This window comes from Protomyctophum parallelum, assembly GCF_964188405.1.
Source record: "Protomyctophum parallelum genome assembly, chromosome: 14".
Lineage (NCBI taxonomy): Eukaryota > Metazoa > Chordata > Actinopteri > Myctophiformes > Myctophidae > Protomyctophum > Protomyctophum parallelum.
Genome location: NC_139709.1, coordinates 36,051,723 through 36,076,227, shown reverse-complemented (window position 1 = coordinate 36,076,227; position 24,505 = coordinate 36,051,723). Strand labels below are relative to the sequence as shown.

At 42.7% G+C, this 24,505-nt stretch overlaps 2 protein-coding genes across 2 annotated transcripts in view; both read right to left on the bottom strand.

Moving 5' to 3' along the window:
• LOC310871284 (tripartite motif-containing protein 16-like) overlaps window positions 1-24,505 on the bottom strand; it is a gene marked incomplete at both ends in the record, with an annotated part of 503,649 nt that overhangs the window by 323,693 nt on the left and 155,451 nt on the right. The gene's annotated exons all lie outside the window — the stretch shown is intronic.
• The window catches only part of kcnq3 (potassium voltage-gated channel, KQT-like subfamily, member 3), a gene marked incomplete at both ends in the record, with an annotated part of 186,677 nt that overhangs the window by 157,332 nt on the left and 4,840 nt on the right, over window positions 1-24,505 (bottom strand). The window contains 1 exon segment of the mRNA XM_083781773.1: window positions 24,174-24,427. Within this exon segment, the coding sequence (XP_083637899.1) occupies window positions 24,174-24,427 (254 nt within the window).

Sequence of the window (24,505 nt, the reverse complement as noted above, 5' to 3'; positions counted from 1 at the left end):
GGCGGCTTGTGTTATTAGAAAGCCGACTTTCCTTAGTGGATGCACTCTGAGCCCCCCATCACACGTATACTATGCACTTTTTGTCCAGAAAGGGATTTTTTTTTTCACCTGAAGAAAAATACTTCGGGTGAAAAGAAACCATTTCTGGCCAAACGTTTTATACGTGTGATGGGGGGCTCAGAGTGCGTCCACTAAGGAAAGTAGGCTTTCTAATAACACAAGCCGCCTTTGTATTGGTGAGTAAGTAAAACATTACCGCGTCATTGACATACGTATTCACATATTGAGCTTGTAGATGTTGCTGTTTTTTAATTTGAAACCTGAAAAATAACAGTTTTATATGGGATATATGGGGTTTCCAACCGACAGAGACGACATACAATTGGTACAAAACAGGGAGGCTGTGCATATGCACTAATCCGCCAAATTACTTACATAAAAAAATGAGTCACACCTATTTTCTGAATGATACAATTTCAGTTCCTCAAATTAAATAATAGTTCAGGCTCTCTATTAGCCTACACCTTCTTATGTGCATAAGATACATCAAGGAAAAGGTCTGCACAACCAGTGCCATTGCATAAAATGCGCGTGCACACGCACGCACGCACGCACACATGCGCACACACACACACACACTACAGGGTGGCATGGGCTGAAATTTTAAAAAGGGCACTAAAAGGGCAAACAAATGTTTTGACATTTCTAGCCAGATTTAGAGGAATATCTCATTTTCAATTAACATTAGGATGATACTTGTTTTTTTCTCTATTGTGAATGATGTCATTATTCAGTATTGAACCTCAATATTGGTGCTTTTCTCACTCATTTTCATCTCACCACATGACAGTATGCCCTACTTGACAAATGAGTTTCAAATGAACAGTATCTCTGAAAATATAAATGTTTCAGGAAATAAAGAAAACCGTATAATATATTATATTTAAAACAACGCAATACTGCCTCATCAAAGTTGGTATGGTGACTTTATATAATTGTCAATTACATGAGGGGGAGAGGGGGAGGAGTTAGGTGCTTTAGCTGTTTAGCAGTTTGAGGATCCAATGGAGTTAAGAGGTTTTGTCCGAAGCGCTTTTTAATACTTTATTGGTTCAATATGTTCTTAACCAACACACAGACATAAGGGTGTTCAGTAGCATTGATTTATAAAGAAAATGGAGTTAGGTGGTTTCCTCCTGACAGCATCATACGTTGTTTCAACCACTGTCTCAAATTAAGACGGACCACTAGCTCACCTGGACATGTTTGTGGCTGGGTTTGTTTTAGATTTAAGGGCTTACCTTGATATACTGTACATACAGTAGTTGTGCAACACCAAACTCAACAAAGGAAATAACGGAAAAAAAGGCTGAATTCAAATTCTTTGGAAAAGGCAATTCTATAGAGCGTCGCAGTCCCACGCCCTTTCAGAACGACGAGTGGCCCAGGAAATGAATCCCAATGCATTTTGCTGCGACGCTCTATTGAATGCTACCTTTGGGAAGGGGATTTAATTTACCATAATATGCTGCATTCATGGTCGGGAGAGGGCACTTTTTTACAGACGGGTAAAAGTACAGGGGCTCAAGCCCCTTTGATGTCTACACACACAACAGTTAGCGATTTAAGAGACAAAGCCACATTTCAGAATTGAATGACGAGCATTCATAGTGGAAAATTGTCTCAACTCTATCCTCTATTTGCCAGTTCATGAATACAGAGCTTATTTATGCCTTTCTTGTTGCATTAGGCTACTGAAGAGATTGTATTTAATTTGTCTTAGTTTAACTTTGAAAAAAAGTTAAAGTTCTCCTGAAGCAACTACTGACATGGGGATGAAAACGTGAAACCAACATCACAGGTAAATTTGACGTTCGTCTACAGTGCATTTAATTCCAGCTTCCAGACATCCACTCAAAACAGTCCTTCAATGGCTTATAGTCACTTCCTCCTTTTAATATTCACAGATCATTGCGGTCATTTAGAGGCGACTTAAAGTGCAGGGTTTGGCACAATTTACTTGCCATATGGTAATTATTTTAATAGTTGGACCACATTTTGCCACCCTAAGTGCCGCTCTTTGGCAATTGCCTAGTTCGCCAGACCATTTACCAGATGAATGCAATTGGCAGACAAATGGCTCCTCCTCCACCGTACCACCTGCCTGTTTGGCAGATAACAAAATGGTCCTTTGGAGGTTTTACTTATAGCTATAATGAAATTGTGAAATTGGAAGATAACCAGCAATAGTTTTGAGGTTTCAGTTAACTGGTAAATGGTGAAATTGACTGAAGTGATATGGATGGACCATTCCCTTGAGGCAATTGCACTTAAATCTGTAGTGACCGCTGGCTGTTGGTAAGAAAGGCCGCAGAGGTGCAAAGACACTAGTACATTTACTCAAGTATTGTATTTTGAGGTAGGATACTTTTACTTCACTGGATGACTTCCGTTTTCAATAATTCATACTTTTACGTCACTACATCTCAGAGGCAAATATTGTACTTTTCACTCCACTACATTAGTATTACAAAAATGAGCATTTGCGCCTGTCGTAGACATGCGCAGAGCAAGTTCAGTCAGGGAACCTCAGTCAGCGCGCCGGCTGTTAATTGGGCCACCGCAGCATCACGCTCTCATCCACATGATTCACTCAGCCAATCACACACTCACCACATCTCATACCGGCTACTTGAACCAGAGGTTTGCATTCCTCTGCCTTCTTGCTTGCTTACACTGCTGCTGTATCAGCGTGCTGCTGTCATACAACCTGCGCTCAATTCTGCTGCTGCTATACTGTATACTCGTGCTGCTGTATACAAGTGCGCTATTCTACGGTCACCAGTCTCGCCACTGCTGTGGCGTCTGGGCGATTAGGCTATGCACTAAACGTTGCTTGCATACAATTCTGGTAAGTCAGTGAGTTTAATTGGTTGGAAGAACGTGCACTGCTTTGTTCACCGACGGAAATAACCTAGATCAAATTGAAGCTGCTGCTTAAAATGTCCTCTTCTGTTGCCATTTTTATCGTTGTGCCTCGATCACACGAGATCGCTTTTTTTTTTTGTTAGCCAATGAATTTCACGTCGGGTCCTGTCCTGCTCACAGCACTAGTCAAGGAAGCAGCTTACCTGCCGTCTGCTCTGCTTTCCGCCGTTCTTCACATGTAAATCCAGGCCAAAGTTTATAATCAGTTCTATGACTGGTCACGCTTGGTGCGCATTCTCGTCTTGGCTGCTACTAGTCAATATGTGGACGTAATATAGATTCAAGGCAACGGGATTAAAAGCATGCATTTATCCACAGTGTAGAGTAGGAGAGTGGCAACACGCTTTGTATAGTTCCAACTGTTCCTTTGGCTGGAACTATCCCTTGAGATAGAACGAGCACTTCCGCATTCCATTGTTGCCAAGTGAGTCAACACTAATGTCGCCACTATTACTAGATTACTCTGAGTATGTCCGCATCGCGTCTGTCATGCATGGTGCCACGTCTGCACATTAAAAGCGTCTTGGGCTTGTTTATTTAAGTCACTTGCCGGGTCAACGTTGTTGTTTAAACCCGCGGTTCATTCGAGGCACCCTCAATTTTATATGATGATAAACTTATTTGACGTTGGATTGTTTTCATAATGATTCAAGATAGGTTGTGGCTCGTTTTCGTTGACCCAGCTGCTTGTCTCTTCCTTATTGAAGCGTCTGCCGTCCACTAGGGGCAGTATATCTTTAGCTTTCCTGTTCTGTAGAGTGTAGAAGAGAGCCGTCTTGTTTGTTGTCAGTTTCATGTTCACATTCAGAGATGCATGTTGTGTTGTTTGGAGGTTCTTCACCTAATACTTTGTTTGTTTGTGTTATGCATATATATGGAACTATGATATAGTTTTGCCTCTTTCTTTTATTTACACTCTTATGTGAGTAAATGTTGCTCGTACATTTTCTTATGTTAATTAGCCTGCTTATTTTAGTTAATGTTTTTCTATTATTGTTTGTTTGTACTGCAGGGCTTCTTCATCTTTGTCATTAAAGAAACAATTTGACATAGAGGAGTGTATTTCTTCACATATGGCAACACAAGTTCTCTGATCAGAATGAAACGTCCAATGCAGCATCAGTTAGAAGTAAATGGAGTTGACCAGAGCAACTGAGAGAGCAGTGAGGTTGCTCTTGGTTGCATAGGCCCACATGGCACCTGGGTCCCAAGGAATATGTCAGTGTGAATTGTACCGTATCATGCACCTAGTGTTGGGCAGAGCCATGCTGGATATTATTATTTTCATTTTGGCTGGAGGAATCAATATCATGCCATTGATTCATGCTAACTACCTATAAACTAATTGATCCTGCTGTTCAAATAAATGATTTACCTGGCTATAAGGTGGATGCTTGCACATTCAGGGATCTCAATTATTTTTAGTAGGCCTATTATGAGGTATTTAGGATGCTAATTGATAGTGGGTGCCCCCCCGCCCCACTGGCCCCAGTGCGGGAGCGCACTCGTCCATTTGTTTGCATTGCACAGTGCGCTATTTCCGAACGCGCCCATTGTGTCAGTGGGCGCTTCAGGCCTCAAGCACCCACGACTCGATGCCTATGCTTGGAGAAATAGGCGGCATGGGTTGCAGCAGAGCCATCTAATAGAAGAGTTACGATGAGCGGGCAGAAACCGAGCACTGTTCATGCAGCCTGAAAGGCGGACAAGTGGAGTTTCGAATACATTGTTTTCAACGACGGCAGTGCAAATAAGAAGCCATTTAGGCATGTGTGCAACATGACATGTTTTAAAAGTATTATTCAGGACGACTAAAGTCTCTGTAACGTGTTTGTCATACGATTACTACAAACAATCTAAAATAAGGGATTTAAGAATACTAAAGCTGGGCTGTTGCCTGGGTCAGGCATTTCTGCCTACTTCCGTCCTTCTACCCATTTGTAGAAGAAGAGCCACGCCATTGAACTGGCCCCATGAAGTGAACTGAGTTTCGTAACTCCGTCTTACTCTATGGGTCTGTTTTACAGGTAAGTACTTATGGTGCGCCAGGGAAGTGTTTAACATTAAATTAAACGCACAGTCTGTCTTTAAAGACAGGAATTGGCTCATTGCTAACATTTCTGCTATGCTTAGCCCAGGAACAGAGGCGTGGTGTTTTTCCTATGCTCAGCCAGGGAAAGAGGTATGGCGTTACCACGCTGCTAACACTGCTGCTAAATGATTGATTTGAATTCTATCAGTGTTACGGCTTAGATGATACTACACCGTGACTGAAGCTAATTTGCCTTAAAGTCAACTTTAGCTATATCCATGTCATTTTAAAGCGATTCATAGCTGTTCTCATGCTGCTTCTGTCTCCATTTCCTGAGCGACAGCCCTTTATACTGATGAGATGAACCTTGGATGCTGGGAAGGTCCTCCCCGTGGGTTGCTGCATACAGTCTTCATCGCAGCTGCAGCCATTATCGGATAGGCTCCAATTGGTGGTATACGTGGATCTGCTGCTACTGAAACCATGAGGCAGGTCATCAGTTAATCAATCCGCATCTTCACCTAGGCTGCTTTTGTTCTATTAATTCTATATTCACATGCAGTCGCTCAGCCACCTAAGTAGTGTTTCGGTTGAAACATCTGTTTCCTTGATATGTGACATGGACGCAGCTCCTTCTACAGTCTTGGGGGAAGAGTATGAAGGGAGATGGGTTGCAGATAAATGGCTGAATTTAATACTTGCCGGCAGATGCAAGTCTTCCGTGTTATTTGAGCTACCTTATAAGCAGCGGTAGCATGCTTTTGGTCGGATAAAAACCTGGAATGGGAAACAGATCAGTCATAATGAAGGAATCTGCATCACCCATCAATAAGGACGCTCCTCTGTTCCATCTATCGACACGTTACTCAGTGGTATAACTTGGACCTGTGTTATGGATTATTTCATTCTAAGAGCTGTTCTAATTCCAGGTTTGTCAACGTAGAGATGCTTGTCTGTTTAATTTCATGTTCTAGCTCAGAGGCCATGCTGATGGTTTCGAAGCTGCCTGGTAACCTTAAATCAAACCATGGTAAATTATTCCTGCCTTCTCTTAATTGCAGCTGCAAGCTCATGAGGTTAAAGTATGTTGCAGGGTCCTATTCATCTTTCCAAGTTGCTTTCCGTGTATCCTATCCTAGTAGTGCTTTTAGTTAATTGTTTTAAATCTCAAGGCATTATAACTGGCGTTCAGCTTTACTCCAGAGCTTCACTGAGTAATCTACTGGCATCCTATAATATATATATATATATATATTATTTTTATACTTTCTATGTGGTGAATCCTATGCATGATATTTCCACTTCTGACTTTGCTTGGATGCCCACCATAAAATCACTCAAAACAACTAATTTCATTAAGGTATATCTGTGACAGCAACTAACACTGGTCTTGCCCTTTCTCTTCCATGCCTCGTTTTCTGCCATGCTGTCCATCCGCAATGTCATGAGCCCCTATTCATGATGGATTCCGGGAAGCCATGGCCGGTCCTGCAAAAGCTGCTTCTTCTGTGTCAAAGCCGTGGGCTGCCTCCTAATCGCTACACGTCACTCTTTAGGATCGGCACAGCAGCACCGAAGTTCCAAATGCTACACTCTACAGCTTTGGGCTGGTGGTCTTCTGCAGCTGTTGAAAGCTATGCTCTGCTAAACTCGAATGCTTTTTCAGGCTCAGAACTAATGAGCTCTGAATTATGTTGGTTACATTGCTGCTGCTACATATATTCATTATTTTGCTCCTTATGCTGCAGGATATTATTAATACTCTTAAAACTGTTTTTCTGCATGATTTTCTGTTTCTTAGGCCGGTGGTCTCTGCTGCTTACGAAAGCTATGTTAGACTAGTCTTGAAAGATATTTTACAGGCTCAAATACTAACTAGTCGCGAATAGTGTGTTATTTGCTACAGATTTTTTCCTTTTTCTTACTTACTACAGAAGTACAATTATTCTTAAAACTGTATTTTGCATATTACTGTGGCAGAACTTGCCGCATTGCAGCGTTGCCGCCGCATCATGATCATGCATGCGATCATGTTGCAAGCTAAAATTTGAAGCTCCAGGTGGTAGACTACTGGGTACTGATTTCAGATATTAATGATAATGATAGAATGTCCCTTTCGGTGATCCTGGTTGAGTTGGGTTATTTGTGCACTGTGCAGTGGGTCATGTTGGTTTTGCAGCGCGCAGCGAACCAGGACACCGTTTAGGACTCCTGAATTTCAGGGATCAACAGGCGCTGTACTGTTGAACACATTGACCTAGTCATCACATAATGCTAGAACAGCCGCTGTACTGTCGAACACATTGACTAGTCATCACATAATGCTAGCATGACCTATGTCTGATCCATGTCCTATGACCCTTGTCGCTGCGCGGAATGGATATCGGTATGGTCTTCCTGTTACAGGAAACAACAGGTGCTCTGTTGTACACATGTATAGCTTAGGGTTGGTGATGATCTGCTTTTTGGGGGTTTCGGATGTTTTGCGCTGTTGGGGGATTCAGAGTCCCTATGGTTGGGACTGATGCGCTTGACCTGAGTACCTAAAAGCAGATCCAATACATCGCCAAACCATAATAAATATATTGCATTGATTATCTTATATTCAATAAATATATATTACATCCTCCTTGAGTTGTCTGACTGAAATGAGCATTTGCGCCTGTCGTAGACATGCGCAGAGCAAGTTCAGTCAGGGAACCTCAGTCAGCGCGCCGGCTGTTAATTGGGCCACCGCAGCATCACGCTCTCATCCACATGATTCACTCAGCCAATCACACACTCACCACATCTCATACCGGCTACTTGAACCAGAGGTTTGCATTCCTCTGCCTTCTTGCTTGCTTACACTGCTGCTGTATCAGCGTGCTGCTGTCATACAACCTGCGCTCAATTCTGCTGCTGCTGCTGCTATACTGTATACTCGTGCTGCTGTATACAAGTGCGCTCCCACCTCCACCCCAGCTACCACCTGTCGTTTTGGATCTACTATTTAGGTACGGGGGATTCAGAGTCCCTATGGTTGGGACTGATGCGCTTGACCTGAGTACCTAAAAGCAGATCCAATACATCGCCAAACCATAATAAATATATTGCATTGATTATCTTATATTCAATAAATATATATTACATCCTCCTTGAGTTGTCTGACTGAACATACACTAACCACTTAAACCATATCTTTGGCTATTTGAAAATAGCCGATATACAAGATCACAACGCGTCACATTGTGAGCTTGTGGATCAGCTATCTTTGAAAAGATCTTGAGAAATGTAAAAAACCTTTGAAAAGAAAGAAAAAGGCAATGGAACATTCTGCGAGTACTTTTAATCTTGGTATTTTAAACATATTTCCCCTGTAGCTATTGCACTTAAAAAGCTGGATTAGTGAAGGCTGTTGGTAAGAAGAGAGATACGGCCTGTGAGTACTCACATGTGCATTATCCTGCGGATTACACCACTACTTACCAACTAAATCAATACTTTGACAATAAATATTGATTTAAACATATAGCTTCCGCTTTCCAGAGCCATACACAGAGGCAGAGCAGTGCTCTGTTGTTTCTGAAATATTTCTCACAACAATGTTACAAGTAAAAGTCTTGTATTGAACAAAATATACGTAAAGTGCCAAACGTAAAACAAAAGTACTCCTCCCCTGCATAATGTCCCATTTATTTATTTTCCAGAGTTTTCTAAATGTGTCAAAATGATTTGAAAATAGCAGATCTACAAGCTCACAACTAGATGTGACACATTGTGAGCTAGTATGTAGATTGACTATTTCCAAATAGCTGCAAAGTACAGTATGAAATAATCTAAATCTGCAAAGTAGCGAGTAATTCAAGTTGTGAAATGTTTGTATTGCAGTAAAAATATCAATATTTGCCTCTGCGATGTAGTGTGAGAGTAGGAGTATCAAATAATGAAAAAGAACAAACTAAAAAGAATATTTTTACTGCATGATTCAAGTAAAAGTACCTAAATGTATGGTACTTAATACGTACAGTACGTAAATGTACTTACTACTTACAGTAGTTACTTCCCACCACTATCACAAAGCCTTGAGGCAGTACAGTGGCCTGTTGCTTCTCAACATTTCCCAGAATGCCTTGATCGACCAATAGAGATCGCAACCTATCCTACACAGTACACACTGTAAAAAAAAAAGCACTAAAAGTGGTCCTTTGGCTCATCATCTGGTCCCATCTTAACCACTTGAACCCTTAATTATATTCAGTTTAGAGCAGGGATCTTCAACAGGTCAGGGCCTGGGAACCCTAAAGGGTACTCAGAGTTAGTACAGGGGGCCCACCAAATATATGTGATTGGAAATATTTATGTTTTTACATTTACTACTTGAACCCTACAATCCTTACTCTAGCCGGAAATAGCACAACACCATGTTGAGGGGAAAAAGTCACGCCACGTATTGAGGGTTTAAAAGTCGGAAATTACTCTTCGAGATGATTCACACATTTAAACAGAAAAGACAAGTACGAAAAAAACGAAAAGAACACTTATTTGAAAAATTAGGATCTAATTCACGCCAGCATTTCTCCCAGTTGAGCTCTTATTTTGAAAAGCCACATTTCCAGACTTCCAGAAGTAGACATGATCCTAGTATGTTTAACAGGTCTCGTTCAACTGTTGTTTACAAGATGGATCTATGCCGGGGCACTGGAGGCCTCCACAGCGTCGGCTCTGTGCCATCAAAGAAACGTTGTTTTGACCAAAAATGCTATGAATCAAGGTCTATGAAGCGATCTATGACAAAAAAAAGTGTGACATGCATCACATTCACACATTGTATACAATATATGTAGTGAGGATCCCTGCGTCATCTGTTTCTCAGCTAAAGGGTCCTTGGCCTGAAGAATGTTGAAGACCCCTGGTCTAGAGGGTTTAAGTGGTTAACCATACAGGTGCTTAAAGCTTCTTTGTGTGACAGTGGTGCTATACACATGCAGCACCTAAATAACCCCTAACGAACCACTGAACAACCACAATTGTTAAGAGGAATTTGTCTCTCGTAGGTCAAAGTGAAAAAAAAAAGGAGATATATGTATCTCGATGGGGTATTACCAGTATAAACAACGGACAAACATAAATAACATTCAGCGTTTCCCAGTGCGTAGCGTTTCCCTCTGCAACCTGCGAAGCCGGTCCAGCACGTTGCGTTGCTGCCAAGCATGCACCATCGCTAAGTTGCCAGTGAGTCACTCAGACACTACCTGAGAGAACTGAATGTGTTCTTGCTGCTCTGCCGCAAACTGATATAAATCAGGAGGATGGGGTCTGTGGGCGCCAGGCGAATTTATGCTTGTCTGGATGAAATGAACACAATAGTGGAATGTATGGTGTGAGGGAGGAGAGAGAGAGAGAGAGAGAGAGAGAGAGAGAGAGAGAGAGAGAGAGAGAGAGAGAGAGAGAGATCAGTGGTTCTCAATCAATGCCCACTTGAAAATCCCACCCATGTGACCACTAAACACGGGCAGCCATTGTTAAATTGGCGTGTATTCTCAGAGCGGGATTATTTGAATGATCCATCAATCGACAGTGTTCTGGCATCGGAATTGATATGGAACTAGCACGGCATTCCTATAGTATGCAGTTATACAGTTTCATAATTCAAATATTTTATAATGTTTTAAAGAAAAAACTAAATTATAACCACATCATTTCCTTTTCATGTTAATGTTAACTTTAAAATCAGTGTTTTGTCAATAATTTGGGGGCCCACTTGCAATAAACTCACAGCCCACCAGGTTGATGAGTGGGAGAGGGAGAGATATATGCATATATATGAGAGAGAGAGAGAGAGAGAGAGAGAGAGAGAGAGAGAGAGAGAGAGAGAGAGAGAGAGAGAGAGAGAGAGAGAGAGAGAGAGAGATAGAGAAAGAATGAGAGAGAGAGAACAAGATAGCGACAGAGAGAAATAATGAAAGATAGAGAGGGGAGGAAAGAGGCATGGGGAGGGAGAGAGAGAGAGAGAGAGAGAGAGATTTGTCGGTGGACTCTTCGTGCTATATCATGATCATGATGTTCTGCCAGTGTAGGAGAGATGCTGAGTGAGGAAGTGGGGTGTTTATTCTCTGATCGACCCCGCTGCGTTTCCTCTCACAAGGACAGCCAGGCAGCGGCTGTGACCTCTCCTCCTCGTCCTGCACCCTGCCTGGCGTGCCCGCCGATACCACGACACCCCTACCCCCAACCCCCAACCCCCTCCACCTTCAGTAACACCTCCATACAGGATGATAGTTGGTAGTTGGAGAGAGTGCTCGAGCAGCGCAGTGGTAAAGTGCCTGCATGCCCGCCACCACAGAGGTTGGGGGTTCGAATCCATCGTGGTGCATCCGCCTTTGTCGAGTGTCTATACGAACACAATTGGGCCGTGTTTGGGGGAGGGTAGCTTGAACGACCCCTATATGATTTTCAGGGCATAACTAGCGCTGGAAACCGAAGCCAACTTTCTATTGGTTCACCAACCTATGATAACTCTCTCTCCAATTTAGAATTTAAGCATTTAGCACTGCTCATTTCCAGAGTGACTCACATTAAGCAAGGTAATAACACACATAGAATGCAAACAATATACTAAACTAAACAATATACAATAAAAAAATATAATTGAAACTTTAGGATACCAGGTAGAAAATATAAATTAGAGTACATTCTAAACATTGTGGTTAAGAAACAAGCAGCAGTAACAAAAACACATCTCTCTCTGTCTCTCCCCAATACATTTTACATGTACTGTACCTGACAAGTAGAATAGCAAAACACAACTCAACTAGAAAAAGTGCCCTTCTGGGCACAGGTCTCCACCAGGTTATCCACAGATCCGTGCAGTTAGAGGTAAAAACACTTTTGGGCCAGTTATAGCGCCACCTTGAGGCTGAGTTGAAATTGTTCATGTGGCATTTTGTCCTGGGCCTAGTGGGAATGTGGGTGCACAATTTCACGGAAATCACGCGATGTGTTCATGATTTGCAGCATTTTGTTTGAAACTGAGCACTCCTGTGAACTTTGGAAGCCAATCTTAACCAATCAGGATGGAGTCTGAGAAATCTGAAAGACCGGTTTGGTTGAATGGCTCTAGAGAGACTGTGTACCAATTTGCGTGATGTTTGGACAAAATCTGTAGGTGTACTGTGCAAAAACTTGTTTTGCACAAAGCGGCCTCCTGGTGGCGCTATAACAGGCCGTTCTGGAAAGTTTGGGGCAGAGGTTCATCGTTGGCATCCAGGGAGTGTGTGTACCAATGTGCGTGATGTTTGGACAAAATCTGTAGGTGTACTGTGCAAAAACTTGTTTTGCACAAAGCGGCCTCCTGGTGGCGCTATAACAGGCCGTTCTGGAAAGTTTGGGGCAGAGATTCATCGTTGGCATCCAGGGAGTGTGTGTGCAAAATTTGCCATCCACCGGGTTAACGGTGGCCGAGATTAGCTACTAACGGACACACGGACGGACACACAAACGGACGGACGGAGTGCAAAACATACTCTCCCCACATGCCTTCGGCCTGGTGGAGACAACTAATTGAAGGCTATAATTAGGTCCAGGTGGATTTAGCAATGTGTTATGATACTGCAGGGAGCTGTTCTGGTGATTACCTGACTCGATGCTGTGTCAGCCAAACATGACTCGGGTAAAAAGAAGGGAAAAAAAAAAGGTTATAGGCCTACACAGTCTTACTACCGAAGCTTAATAGATTGAATGTCAAAACTGTTGTGTTTTCTCCTCGAACGTAATGAGAACAATATGCAACTGAGAGCAATCTAATGTTGCTGCATTAATCAAAACAATGTTTGATGCTTCATGCACTTTATCCCATAAAAACCGGGAAAGCAAATGTGTCATTTTAGAATTCTTAGGCTATTAAGAAAATAGAAGATCTACAAGATCATAACATATGGCACGAAGTGACACGATATGATCATAATAATTATAATAATGACAACAACAATAATATCTCTCTCTACATTGTGTGGAAGTGACAAGTTACAGTGATATTTATAATGATCTCGAATGGAACACAACAAGATACGTCTGCATGGGTCAAAATGGATAAATATTACAAATAATAACTTGAATTTATATAGCGCCTTTCAAGAAAGGACGATTTACTTTACACTTTCAAATAATGCCTTTATCTCGGATTCGAGATCCGAGATAAGGTATTTGAAAGATGTTTACAACGAGTGGATACACACGGCAATCAGTTTCTGTTTACTTCATTGCCTAGCAACCCAATGCTAATGTATGTAGCATTCAGAGATCACACAAAAGTGTGTACATGCGTGCGTGCGTGCGTGCGTGCGTGCGTGCGTGCGTGCGTGCGTGCGTGCGTGCGTGCGTGCGTGCGTGCGTGTGTGCCATTTTCTGTTCAGGACATTACTGTGACAACAGCCACGCAAGCTCTACTGCTGTAAAATGTCTGAATACCCGACCACTGAACAGTTTCTGACCCGAAAACCATCAGTCTGTTGAACAAAATGCATTTTTAAGTTGATAGGTGATAACCTAACCACCGCGCTGGTTAGTAAAAACAGAGAGATCTGCTGGGGGTGGGCGGGCGGTGAGTCGCTTATCACCCACCGCGGCTCAGTGACATCATGTTGTAGTTTTCCCAACCCCCGTAGTGAGTCGCTTATCACCCACCGCGGTTCAGTTACTTCATGTTGTAGTTTTCCCAACCCCCGTAGTGAGTAGGTTATCACCCACCACGGCTCAGTGATGTCATGTTGTAGTTTTCCCAACCCCCGTAGTGAGTAAGTTATCACCCTCCGCGGCTCAGTGTTGTCATGTTGTAGTTTTCCCAACCACAGTAGTGAGTAGGTTATCACCTAAGAAGTTGAACTGGAGTATGCGTCGCCTTTTAGCCATGTGATTTATGGTTTTCTTTCTCTTTATCTTTCCATGCTGCACAAACTGGACACGGCACCTTAAAAACATATGTACACATCTGCAAGTTATGCAAATATTTCTATATGAAGATGCTTATGTTTCAAAAAGAATGTACACAACAGCATATGTTGCTAATGCTTGTAAAATAATATGTCGTGCATGTGATGGTAATGTTCGATACATCATGTATCTGCCTTTCACATACACTACCGGCATAAATATGTACATAAATGTTCTAAACTATTACCCTGTTTTCTATCTCTTGTTTTCTAATTTGGTTCTATCAGTACAGAACTACATACATGTTCAATATGATTTAGTTGAGTGAAGAGGTGGGGCAGCAACAACAGCATTAGAGCGGAGAGTATTTAATACGTCGTAAAAAATAAAATGTGACTCCACATTGTTCCCCTTGGGGGAAGTTAAACAGAGCAGACACTCCTAATGCTAAAACACTGAAGACATTAATACCGCAAATGACACCAAACCACAAGGCTCCAAACAAATACCGTCCTAGCAGTGCTGTAGCAATATTGTCACCGTCGTTGGGAAACCTTGTATGTCTGATATAGCTATTTCAGGAAATGGAGAAAAAAAATCCAATGGATCCAATGCAGTTAGTTAATCACAGGCTCTTGTTCAAACTTGTCGTTGGTTCATATGTATGAAGCCAACATGACTTAAAGCTATATAAGCAGCTTTAAGTCATGTTGTATTTTTGTATTCAGACAGACAGCAATGACTAAAACGCTCCCCCAAAAAATCTGTGTCTGTGTGACACATCTAGGGGCCGCTTCTGCATTCAAAAAATTCTTTGTCATTTTGACATATTATTGCTATTGCATATTATTGCATAGTATTATTATTATAGCAGCTTTTCAAAGTTTTCACCTTCCCTTAACCCATTTTGACCTGAGATCAGATTCTAAAAATGTCTTTTTGAAAATGACAGTTTTCTGAAAAAGCTGTGTTTCTATGTTTATTTTTTATTTTATTTGCTTTATTTTTTATTTGACAGGGCGAGTGTAGGGCGCCTGCACACAACACCATGCGTTGATGCCGTGTGCAGGCACCCAACACCATGACCATACAGGCATTCACAATACAATACAGATCAACATGGTACAGGGGACAGAACAACTGCAAAGTGAAATGAGAAATGACACCGAATACTAATTAGTGCTGATAGTTACTCATGATTACAGATTTGAATTGTTTTTAGCCACCTTTTCAGGTTGAATTTGAAGGTCAGATACTTGGAAGTCTCTCTTACTTCTGTAGGGAGACTGTTCCAGTGATGGGAGGCTCTAAACAGAGAAGACTGTTTTACCAAACACACTACGTCTGATTGGCACTTCATAGTCCCCTCTGGTAGTTGCCCTTGTTGCTCTGTCACCACTGTCCCTTCGATCTATGAACTGGTTCAGTGGTCAGTCGTTCTTCGATTTTTCAAAAATAGCAGACCTACAAGCTCGTAGCGCGCCGCTATGAGCTTGTAGATCTGCTATTTTTCAATAGCTAAAGCATAACATAATGCTAACACCAAAAGGGGTTCCCGCCCAAAATGGGTCAAATTTAGAACACAAGCTCACACCACAAGCTCAAAGCGCTTCGTGCCGCGTTTCCAGCTTGTGGATCTGCTACATTTGCTACTTGTTTGTGACGTTGTAGTATATGATCAAGTAGGGTGTAGTAGTAGTTAAATTTACACAACAAGTTAGAATATGGAGATAAGAGGTTTCTGCCAATCACAGCAACAATGTGGTGCTCTAGTGGCTGCAATTAAACCTGCGATGGGAGAAAGCGAACACAGGCCCCGTCAGCCCACACAATGTCCAGACACTCAGACACCAAATATCATCGCTGTCGGGTGAAAACCTTGTATGTCCAAAACTCATAATTTTCAGGAAATGGAAAGAAAATGTTCCAATGGATCCAATAAATGTAGTTATGATTTAGTCACAAGCTTGTGTTCATACTTTTCAATGGTTAATGTATAAGATCTACAAGCTGACAATGTATAATTCTGTAGTATGACATTGTAAGGCTCATTTACAGGAAATAACATACATTTGGAGATACTAGTTTTCTGCCCATCAAAAAAAGATATTTATCATTTCACAAACACCACAGCTTCCTAATGGATTCTGTGAGAGCGAGAGAGCGAGAGAGAGAGAGATGTTAAAGGCACAATTAGTCATTGTTATGGTATGGAACCAAATGGACCTATTAATGGTCCATTTAGTTCCATTTGTACTGTCCAAGCTACAGACGCATTAAGGTCCATTTGGTTGCTGTAGGGCTGGGCCATATGACTTCAAATAAATTTGACAATTGTTAAAGTTAAAGTTGCAGATCTACAAGCTCACGCAATACACGTCATGCAACATTCTTTTTTGCACTGCACTGTTGTGCAACGAAGCATGCTACAGGGCTTATACGTGATTAATCAGACTAATCGATTTAGTGTATTACTTACGGTATTAAGGTGCGTTCAGACATGGATGGTTAGAGCGGTGCGATTACAAGTCAATGCAAAGATGAGAAGTTGCACGAGCGCCGCTAGCACAACACAAACGGGACGAACCGAGGTGAATATTTAAATTCAAGTCTGAACCTTTAGGACTCTTTTGTGTTGTGAAATGTCCATGTCAAATGCACATAACATGGAGTCAAATGCCCATATATGGACTGATGTCAGACACTGTGTCAAATGCAAATAATGTAATATGGAGAATTTCAACATGCACACCGAGGTTCCAATTTACAATTTAGGCATTTAGCAGACGCTCTTAATCCAGAGCGACTTACAATAATCAAGAACAAAAGCATGGGAATACATCACAAAAGCATTTATCATAAAACATGCGTAAGCTAAGAAAGTAACAGTGGAATATCTATATTATGAGACTATACATATAAACTATATATATATACTACTATGCTATACATATGTACTATGGCGTGCTATGACTATATACAATGCAATTATAGTGCCGTCTACATAACATGCTATAAGTCTGTATCAGATGCTATCTAAGTCTACAGAAATGCTATCTAAGGGGGTAGGGTAAGTGCTATGGGTTCCCTGATATGTCTAGAACCTATTCCAAGTTAAGTCCAGTGTCTCTTACATTATCAACGCCAGCTTCTGAGAAAAGGGTTACAAATCATGCGGATATAAGTAAGCTTTAAGGCTTAATAGCCAGTAAGAAGAACATGCAAGACCAGGCACGTGACAAATAATCATCTCTCTCTCTCTCTCTCTCTCTCTCTCTCTCTCTCTCTCTCTCTCTCTCTCTCTCTCTCTCTCTCTCTCTCTCTCTCTCTCTCTCTCTCTCTCTCTCTCTCTCTCTCTCTCTCTCTCTCTCTCTCTCTCTCTCTCTCTCTCTCTCTCTCTCTCTCTCTCTCATACATATTCGGGTGAATTTCCCTACAGTAGCTATCAATCATCTAGCTGGAGACACCCTGGACCCCATATTAAGCACCAGGCGTGGTCCATTTATTATCATTCTATTTACTGTGAGCAAGCATGTTTATGTCAGCTGGTCACACACGCGCGCGCGCACACACAGGTGCGTGCGCCTGATGTGTAGGTGTCATATAGGCCGCATTGTGTGCAGGTTTGTGCACGTGTAGGAGAAGAGAACCCACAAACGGTTCAGTTGCAAGGTGCTGATTAGAATATATGAGTTCATATTTCACAAGATTGATAGGCTATTGCAGTGCATGGTGTGTGAGCCATCAGTAGACATATAGGCACATAGGTATTGCGTGTGCTTTCTATCACCAATAAAAAGCACAGCATCTAAATAGACAACACTTGACATAGTCCTCAAGATTACTACAGGGAGAGGGGCTTTTACATTAAACACTTGAACCCACAACCCAAGCAGCCGCACTCTGAGGGGAACAGCAATGTCTGCTCTAACATTTATGTGCACTGACAAGTCTACTGTACAAGTGTGCATGGTCGCAAATGTTGACAAACTAGGTCAGAAGTCTAAGTCACAGGTTACTAAACACAACGTTTACATCTCCAAAATAACCGCACAGTGGTTACACTGGATTTAATTCAAATCCCGGTCCCTGTAACCAGTGAACTCGTGGACTGAATGTTTTTTCATGCATTGTTCCTGTTGACTCTTCCAGGAAGCAGAGTGTTTCTGTTATGGCGTTAATGCATGAAAGATCAATGTGGTCAGTGACTGAAGAGCGATCGCACGCCCTGCCAGTGAGAGATAAGTCACGGTGCCATAACAGCGCTGTGACGGATTTCCATGGGGTGTTGAGATACGTGAGGTTGTATGAGTAGCGGATTCAATTTCCTGAAGCTGTAGTAACACAAGGAAGTCAAGCATGTTCATGCCTCCGATTCAGGCCAGGCCTGCGATTCCCAACCTGTGGGCCTTTTCAAGTGGGTCCCCAAATAACTGGCAAAATAGTAATATATATAAGACTTTATTCAGAACATAATAATATATCTCCTTAACATGAAAAGAATAATGTAAGCCGAATGGCTGCCGTGTTAAGTGCATGGTCAGCGAACGCTTTTGAGTTTTTCGGGCTTTCAGTTGTTTATGCTTATTATAGTGCACTGTGTAAGAAGTTGTCAAAAACCATAGAGTTATAAATAATAGAGACGGCACCGGAATTCCTATCCCATCCACTTGCATGGAGTTGCTCATTCATGCATACTCCCTTTTCACCCATTCTTCCGGCTCCGCCCATTTTGAACCCATCTACAGTACATCATAGAGTTGCATTCATGAATGTGCTGGGCATAAAGCATGAACAAGCACCGCAAGTCGTTTGTGCGTGTGCGTCACGTACGCACACCATAATGACGTAGATAGGCCCAGTTCGGCTCGAGCTGCAGCACGTACGATTGGCCAACATGTCCTTTTGGCTTCAATGCTTCCTTTCCGTGGTCGGGACTTGTCAAAAACACTTATATATTTATAAATGTTGTACTTAACCTTTATTTATACATCAAAGTCCCACATGAAGTCCCATCGAGATACAATATCTCTTTTATGAGAGAGGCCTGTCTGGGGGTAGATAGAAAGGTTGTTGGGAGAAAAAAGTTTGAAATGGCAGGCGCTGAACTTTGTAAAAGGGCACTTTTGGTGAAAATACTGAAAATAGATCGCCAAGCAACACCATGCGTTGCAGCACAACGGGTTGTGAGCTTGGAGATCGGCTATTGTCGGTGCGTGACACAGCACTGAACTAAGTATAATCAAGCTTTTACTGCAGATGTGGTGTACGGCAAGGTTTGGAAAAGGCAATTCTCTGGAATGCAGCCTTCGGGTACAGCATTGGAAAGGGGCTATTTGCATTGCTTTCCCCCATGGTCTGGGGGAGGACACTTTCTTACAGACTTTCCCCCATGGTCTGGGGGAGGACACTTTCTTACAGAACACATTGGAAAGGGGCTATTTGCATTGCTTTCCCCCATGGTCTGGGGGAGGACACTTTCTTACAGAACATATTGGAAAGGGGCTATTTGCATTGCTTTCCCCCATGGTCTGGGGGAGGACACTTTCTTACAGAACACATTGGAAAGGGGCTATTTGCATTGCTTTCCCCCATGGTCTGGGGGAGGACACTTTGTTACAGAACACATTGGAAAGGGGCTATTTGCATTGCTTTCCCCCATGGTCTGGGGGAGGACACTTTCTTACAGACGGGTAAAAGTGCAGGAGTTGATATGTACGTGTGCACGTGCCTGCTGCCTACTGATTAACCCATTTTGTGCGGGAACCCCTTTTGGTGTTAGCATTACGTTATGCTTTAGCTATTGAAAAATAGCAGATCTACAAGCTCACGAGCTTGTAGGTCTGCTATTTTTGAAAAATCTAAGAACGACTGACATTTGGGTTAAATGGGTTAATGCCACAGGTCAGACGGTCCGGAGCCCTCTGCGAACTCGGTTGCGAGTGAGTTCAGTGAGCATGGAGTGAGCGTGAGGTCTGTCTTGTTTCACTTTGACTAAATCGCTGCATATATCCTTGCAGAATGTGCTGCGTGGCCACTCTGCCGCTAATGAGCACTCACAGCTTCTAATGAGCCGCCTGCAGAGAGCTTCCATCAGACCAGCTGTTTCATAATACACCACACAATCAATAATGTGGAAAAAGTTCACACTCTGCTGCAGCGTTGATTTTGTTGACTAAAACTATGTCAGAAAATGTTCCACTCCCTTTTTTCACTGATGAAAACTAAACAATTACTTTCGTCAACATAAAAAGAACTAGACTAAATGTTAGGGAGAGACTAGTGGAAAAGAGATCCAGTAGAACTAAAAGAGAAGTCATTTTGTGTTTGGTTGTGCTTGGGTGTTGCACTCTGAAAATAGCTGATCTACGCGCTGCGACGTGTTGTGAGCTTGTAGATCGGCTATTTTCAGCAAGCAAAACATGAAAAATCAGGCATTATGATGCCATAAAGGCCTGCCAAAATTAACTAAATCAATTGTAGATTTAGTCGAGTAAAATATAGTATGATATTTAGTCGGCATAAACTAGAGTCTAGTTTATTTTAAATGTAAAAAATGTTAGTCTAGTTACTAGACTAAATTTTTTTATATTTAAAATATGACTAAAACTGGAATGGAAGTGTATTCAAAGGACTGTGCTGTCAAAATCAACACTGCTCTGCTGGACTGGAAGGCTCAGCATGGAAGTGTGCCGGCTGGTGAGAGGCCAGCGGGATAGAACAACAAAGCAGATCTACAAGCTCACGATGCATGGCGATGTGATGCATCGTGAACAATTTTTTTATTTTTGCCCAGCAACAGTCTGGCAGCAAAGGCTTCAGTGTCAAAGTGTCCAGACTGAGGACTCATCTTTAGAAAGCATTTGAATCGCATTTCAAACTATCTAGAAATGCGATTCATTGAAATATGATTCAGAAAAACCTGTGTCTATGTGTGTTTCTTCTTTTTTTTTTGCTTGGGCATGATCCAACCAATTTGACTCTCCAATCTGTGTGAACAGCCTTATGAGGTGCATTGAATAATCTGTCCAAGAATAATACAGCCAGTAGCATATTAAGTTATGTAATAGGCTAACTAAAACATTATAGTGGCTATAGGCTATTATGGGAAATGTACTGTACACTAACTCATTTACCTCAGAGAATGTTTTCATTCTGGATAAAATCATGAAATGGTCTATGGTCTATTCTAATGGAATAAATGGATAGTCAAATGCAGGTAGGTGTGGTTTGGGGGTTAAAATAATTAAACCAAATTTAACCAATCACCAGTCCACGTGCCATTGCCTTTTTTAAACTCCACGGTCGCTTTCCCAAATGTAAGTGACCAAAATAGCAATTTAGGGGAAAGCGTGCCAACACGCCCATGACCACACCTCTAGGCACAAATACCGGTGTCGGCAAAAAAGATAGCGGGTGACGCTGGACGAAAATACCATTAAGGGACAGAGAAAGCTCCTATATTCGTAATTTTCGGGCAGCGGCTGAATTGCGGCCGCGCTGCGGGTAAAGTCTGAGACGAAATTGGAGCCCTTGTCTTTCAGCACCATGGAGAGCTCTGCACGCTTTATCAGTATATGTTGTACTGTAATGGACATAAGAACATGACAAAACCTTCTAATACAGACTTCTGTCTGTCTGTCTGTCTGTCTGTCTGTCTGTCTGTCTGTCTGTCTGTGAGTGAGAGAAAGAGAGAGAGAGAGAGAGAGAGAGAGAGAGAGAGAGAGAGAGAGAGGAGGGGGGGCAGGATGCAAACAGAGACAGACAGAGAGAGGTGGAGAAACACTAGCATGGTAGATTCTTTCTGGGAAACGGCCTAGTGTCAAGAGATTTGTCACACTGCCAAGACCCACGCACACCCCCCTCTCTTTCTCTGTCTGTCCGAGGTTGTACCAGGCAACTCCCTACAACTCCCAGGGCATCGCTGTAAAGATTAATGTCTGTCGCTGTCTCTCACTCTCACTCGTACGCACGCACGCACGCACGCACGCACGCACGCACGCACGCACGCACGCACGCACGCACGCACGCGCACACTGCAGTCCGAAATGGAAGCTCAGCAGATGTCAAGGTCCCTAAAGTCCTTACATAACCTCCGGGTGTCACCCCTCTCTGATCAATGACCCTGTGACCTCCACAACACAATGTCTACACACTGACGCACACTGAAACACACCACCCAGCCTGTGACAACAGACACTGACGCACACTGAAACACACCACCCAGCCTGTGACAACAGACACTGACGCACACTGAAACACACCACCCAGCCTGTGACAACAGACACACTGACGCACACTGAAACACACCACCCAGCCTGTGACAACAGACACACTGACGCACACTGAAACACACCACCCAGCCTGTGACAACAGACACGACAGGACACGACACCATTAACAACATTCATCCTTAGGGTGGGGATCCTTTAGGATTTTAACGATTCCGATTCCTTAACCATTCAGTCTTAACCATTCCTACAGGCTGTTTCAAATGGATGCTGCATACAGGGCTGTAATGAGTTTGAGTGCGTATACATTTGGTTCCATTTGTACACTCTCAGAGTTATGGTGGTCCTTGAGTATTGTAATTGTATATAGCAGACGTGAAGTCCACATAACAGCTCTGACATTGTGATACAACCCAGTTGAGGAAACAAATGTGACGGTTCCGGTTCCTCAATGTTCCACAACCCTTTGCTGTTTTGGCCATGTTGTTATAAGTAGGTACGCTGAGCCAATTTGAGGCGGATTATTGGCACCATTATTGAGCACACACAAAACACCCGGAAGAGTCATAATCAACAACATTCACACACTTCAAACATTTTCAAAACCAAATCAAAAAGTGCCATAATAGAATATATATAGAATTATATTGTATACACATTTTTGCCTATATGCCATCATGCAACACCATGCCGAAAAACAGGGATTGTCTGAGTTCGGACTCTTGTTGTAAGGACTAATAAAGTACTGCCAACGACTCGACTTCTGGATTGCGAGGGTACCAAGCGGAACTTTGCTTGTGCGTGTACAGTATGCGTGTGTGGGTGATTGTGAACGTGAACGTGAACGTGTGTGTGCGTGTGTGTGTGTGTGTGTGTGTGTGTGTGTGTGCGTGCGTGCGTGCGTGCGTGCGTGCGTGCGTGCGTGCGTGCGTGCGTGCATGCGTGCGTGCGTGTGTGCGTGCGCGTGTGATGACACACTGTATGATGTAAGATGATGCGTAGAAGGGGTGACAGGTTTTCTTTTCATGTCGCTGCCAAGATGACTTCAGTGTGGTGGCTGTCAGCCAGGGGTGTCATTTATACAAAAAAAACAAGCTGCAATCAACATAAAACACACACACACACACACACACACACACACGACGTTTGGAATCTTGCTGATACATTTTAAGCACAAATCTCACATGGGGGTCCCTGGCACAAACTGTATTTTCAGATACGGGTCATTCACAGGTCGTTGACTTGAAACAGTTTGGGAACCACTGATCTAATTTAATGTTCAGCTGCACTTTGAGTTTGATGGTTTGACTGCTCTGCTGCAGTACAGTCTCAACAATTACAACAAACAAGCATCCATGAAGACCTCCACTGTCTACATGAGTTCCAATTTCCCTTTACACTTCCCCACACAACAGACTGATATTAAACAAAACGTTGTCACATTTGCTTACTGTAGGGTAAATGTGTGTGCGTGCGTTCCAAGTATAGCCATGAGACGGATTTACACTATCTGTGTGTTACAAAGGAGTGTGCAATAGGAAACCAAATCCTACTACAACTCACTTGTGGGTCGTAATTTAACTCAGGGAATGTCCACAATGCAACCAAATGGACCCATTGATATCACAAAACTTCGGTTACTCTGCAGAGGATCACACATCACATGAGGAACTGTACACTTAGACATCTACATGATCCAATATAATGTTTCTCCAACTGACAGCACTGATTATAGAGACAATATAGCGTTTATGTTTTCATACATATCCTGTAGCTATATCTGTGGTGCCAAAGCAGAAAAATAAATTATGCATGACTGACTTCAATACTACACCGCACATTATGATTACACTGAGGCGTTTACAGTGTATATCAGAGTCCCAGAGATTACAAATCCTATCAAACGGTTGTACCGAACCACTCTGAAACAGTTAAATGAACCCTCAAGACCTTGACAGTGCCCACAGTAAAAGTAAACAGACCGCAGCCGGGCCGTTTCATTGTCTACTCACACAAAGGCATGGTAGAGCAGCGCCCACCCTCGCGGTCTCTCCAGCACGTCGTAGATGAGGGTCTGGATCTTCCTCTTGCGGAGGTTATTCCTCTTGGTGGGACGCGTGTAGCCCAGGGGGGTCTTGGCCAAAAGTCCGAAGCCCACCATCCCGTGGATCTGGAGGGACCCCCGCTGCTTCTTGCCGTCCGAGTCCCGGCTCCCGGGGACCACCAGGAGGAAAACTCCATCTTTGTCGGCACCGGTGGGAGTTCCCTGGTGGTATAGGCAGGTCAAAGGGAGTAAGTATCATTTACTTGAGTAGCCTATTGTACTGAAGTAGCCAATGTTTTA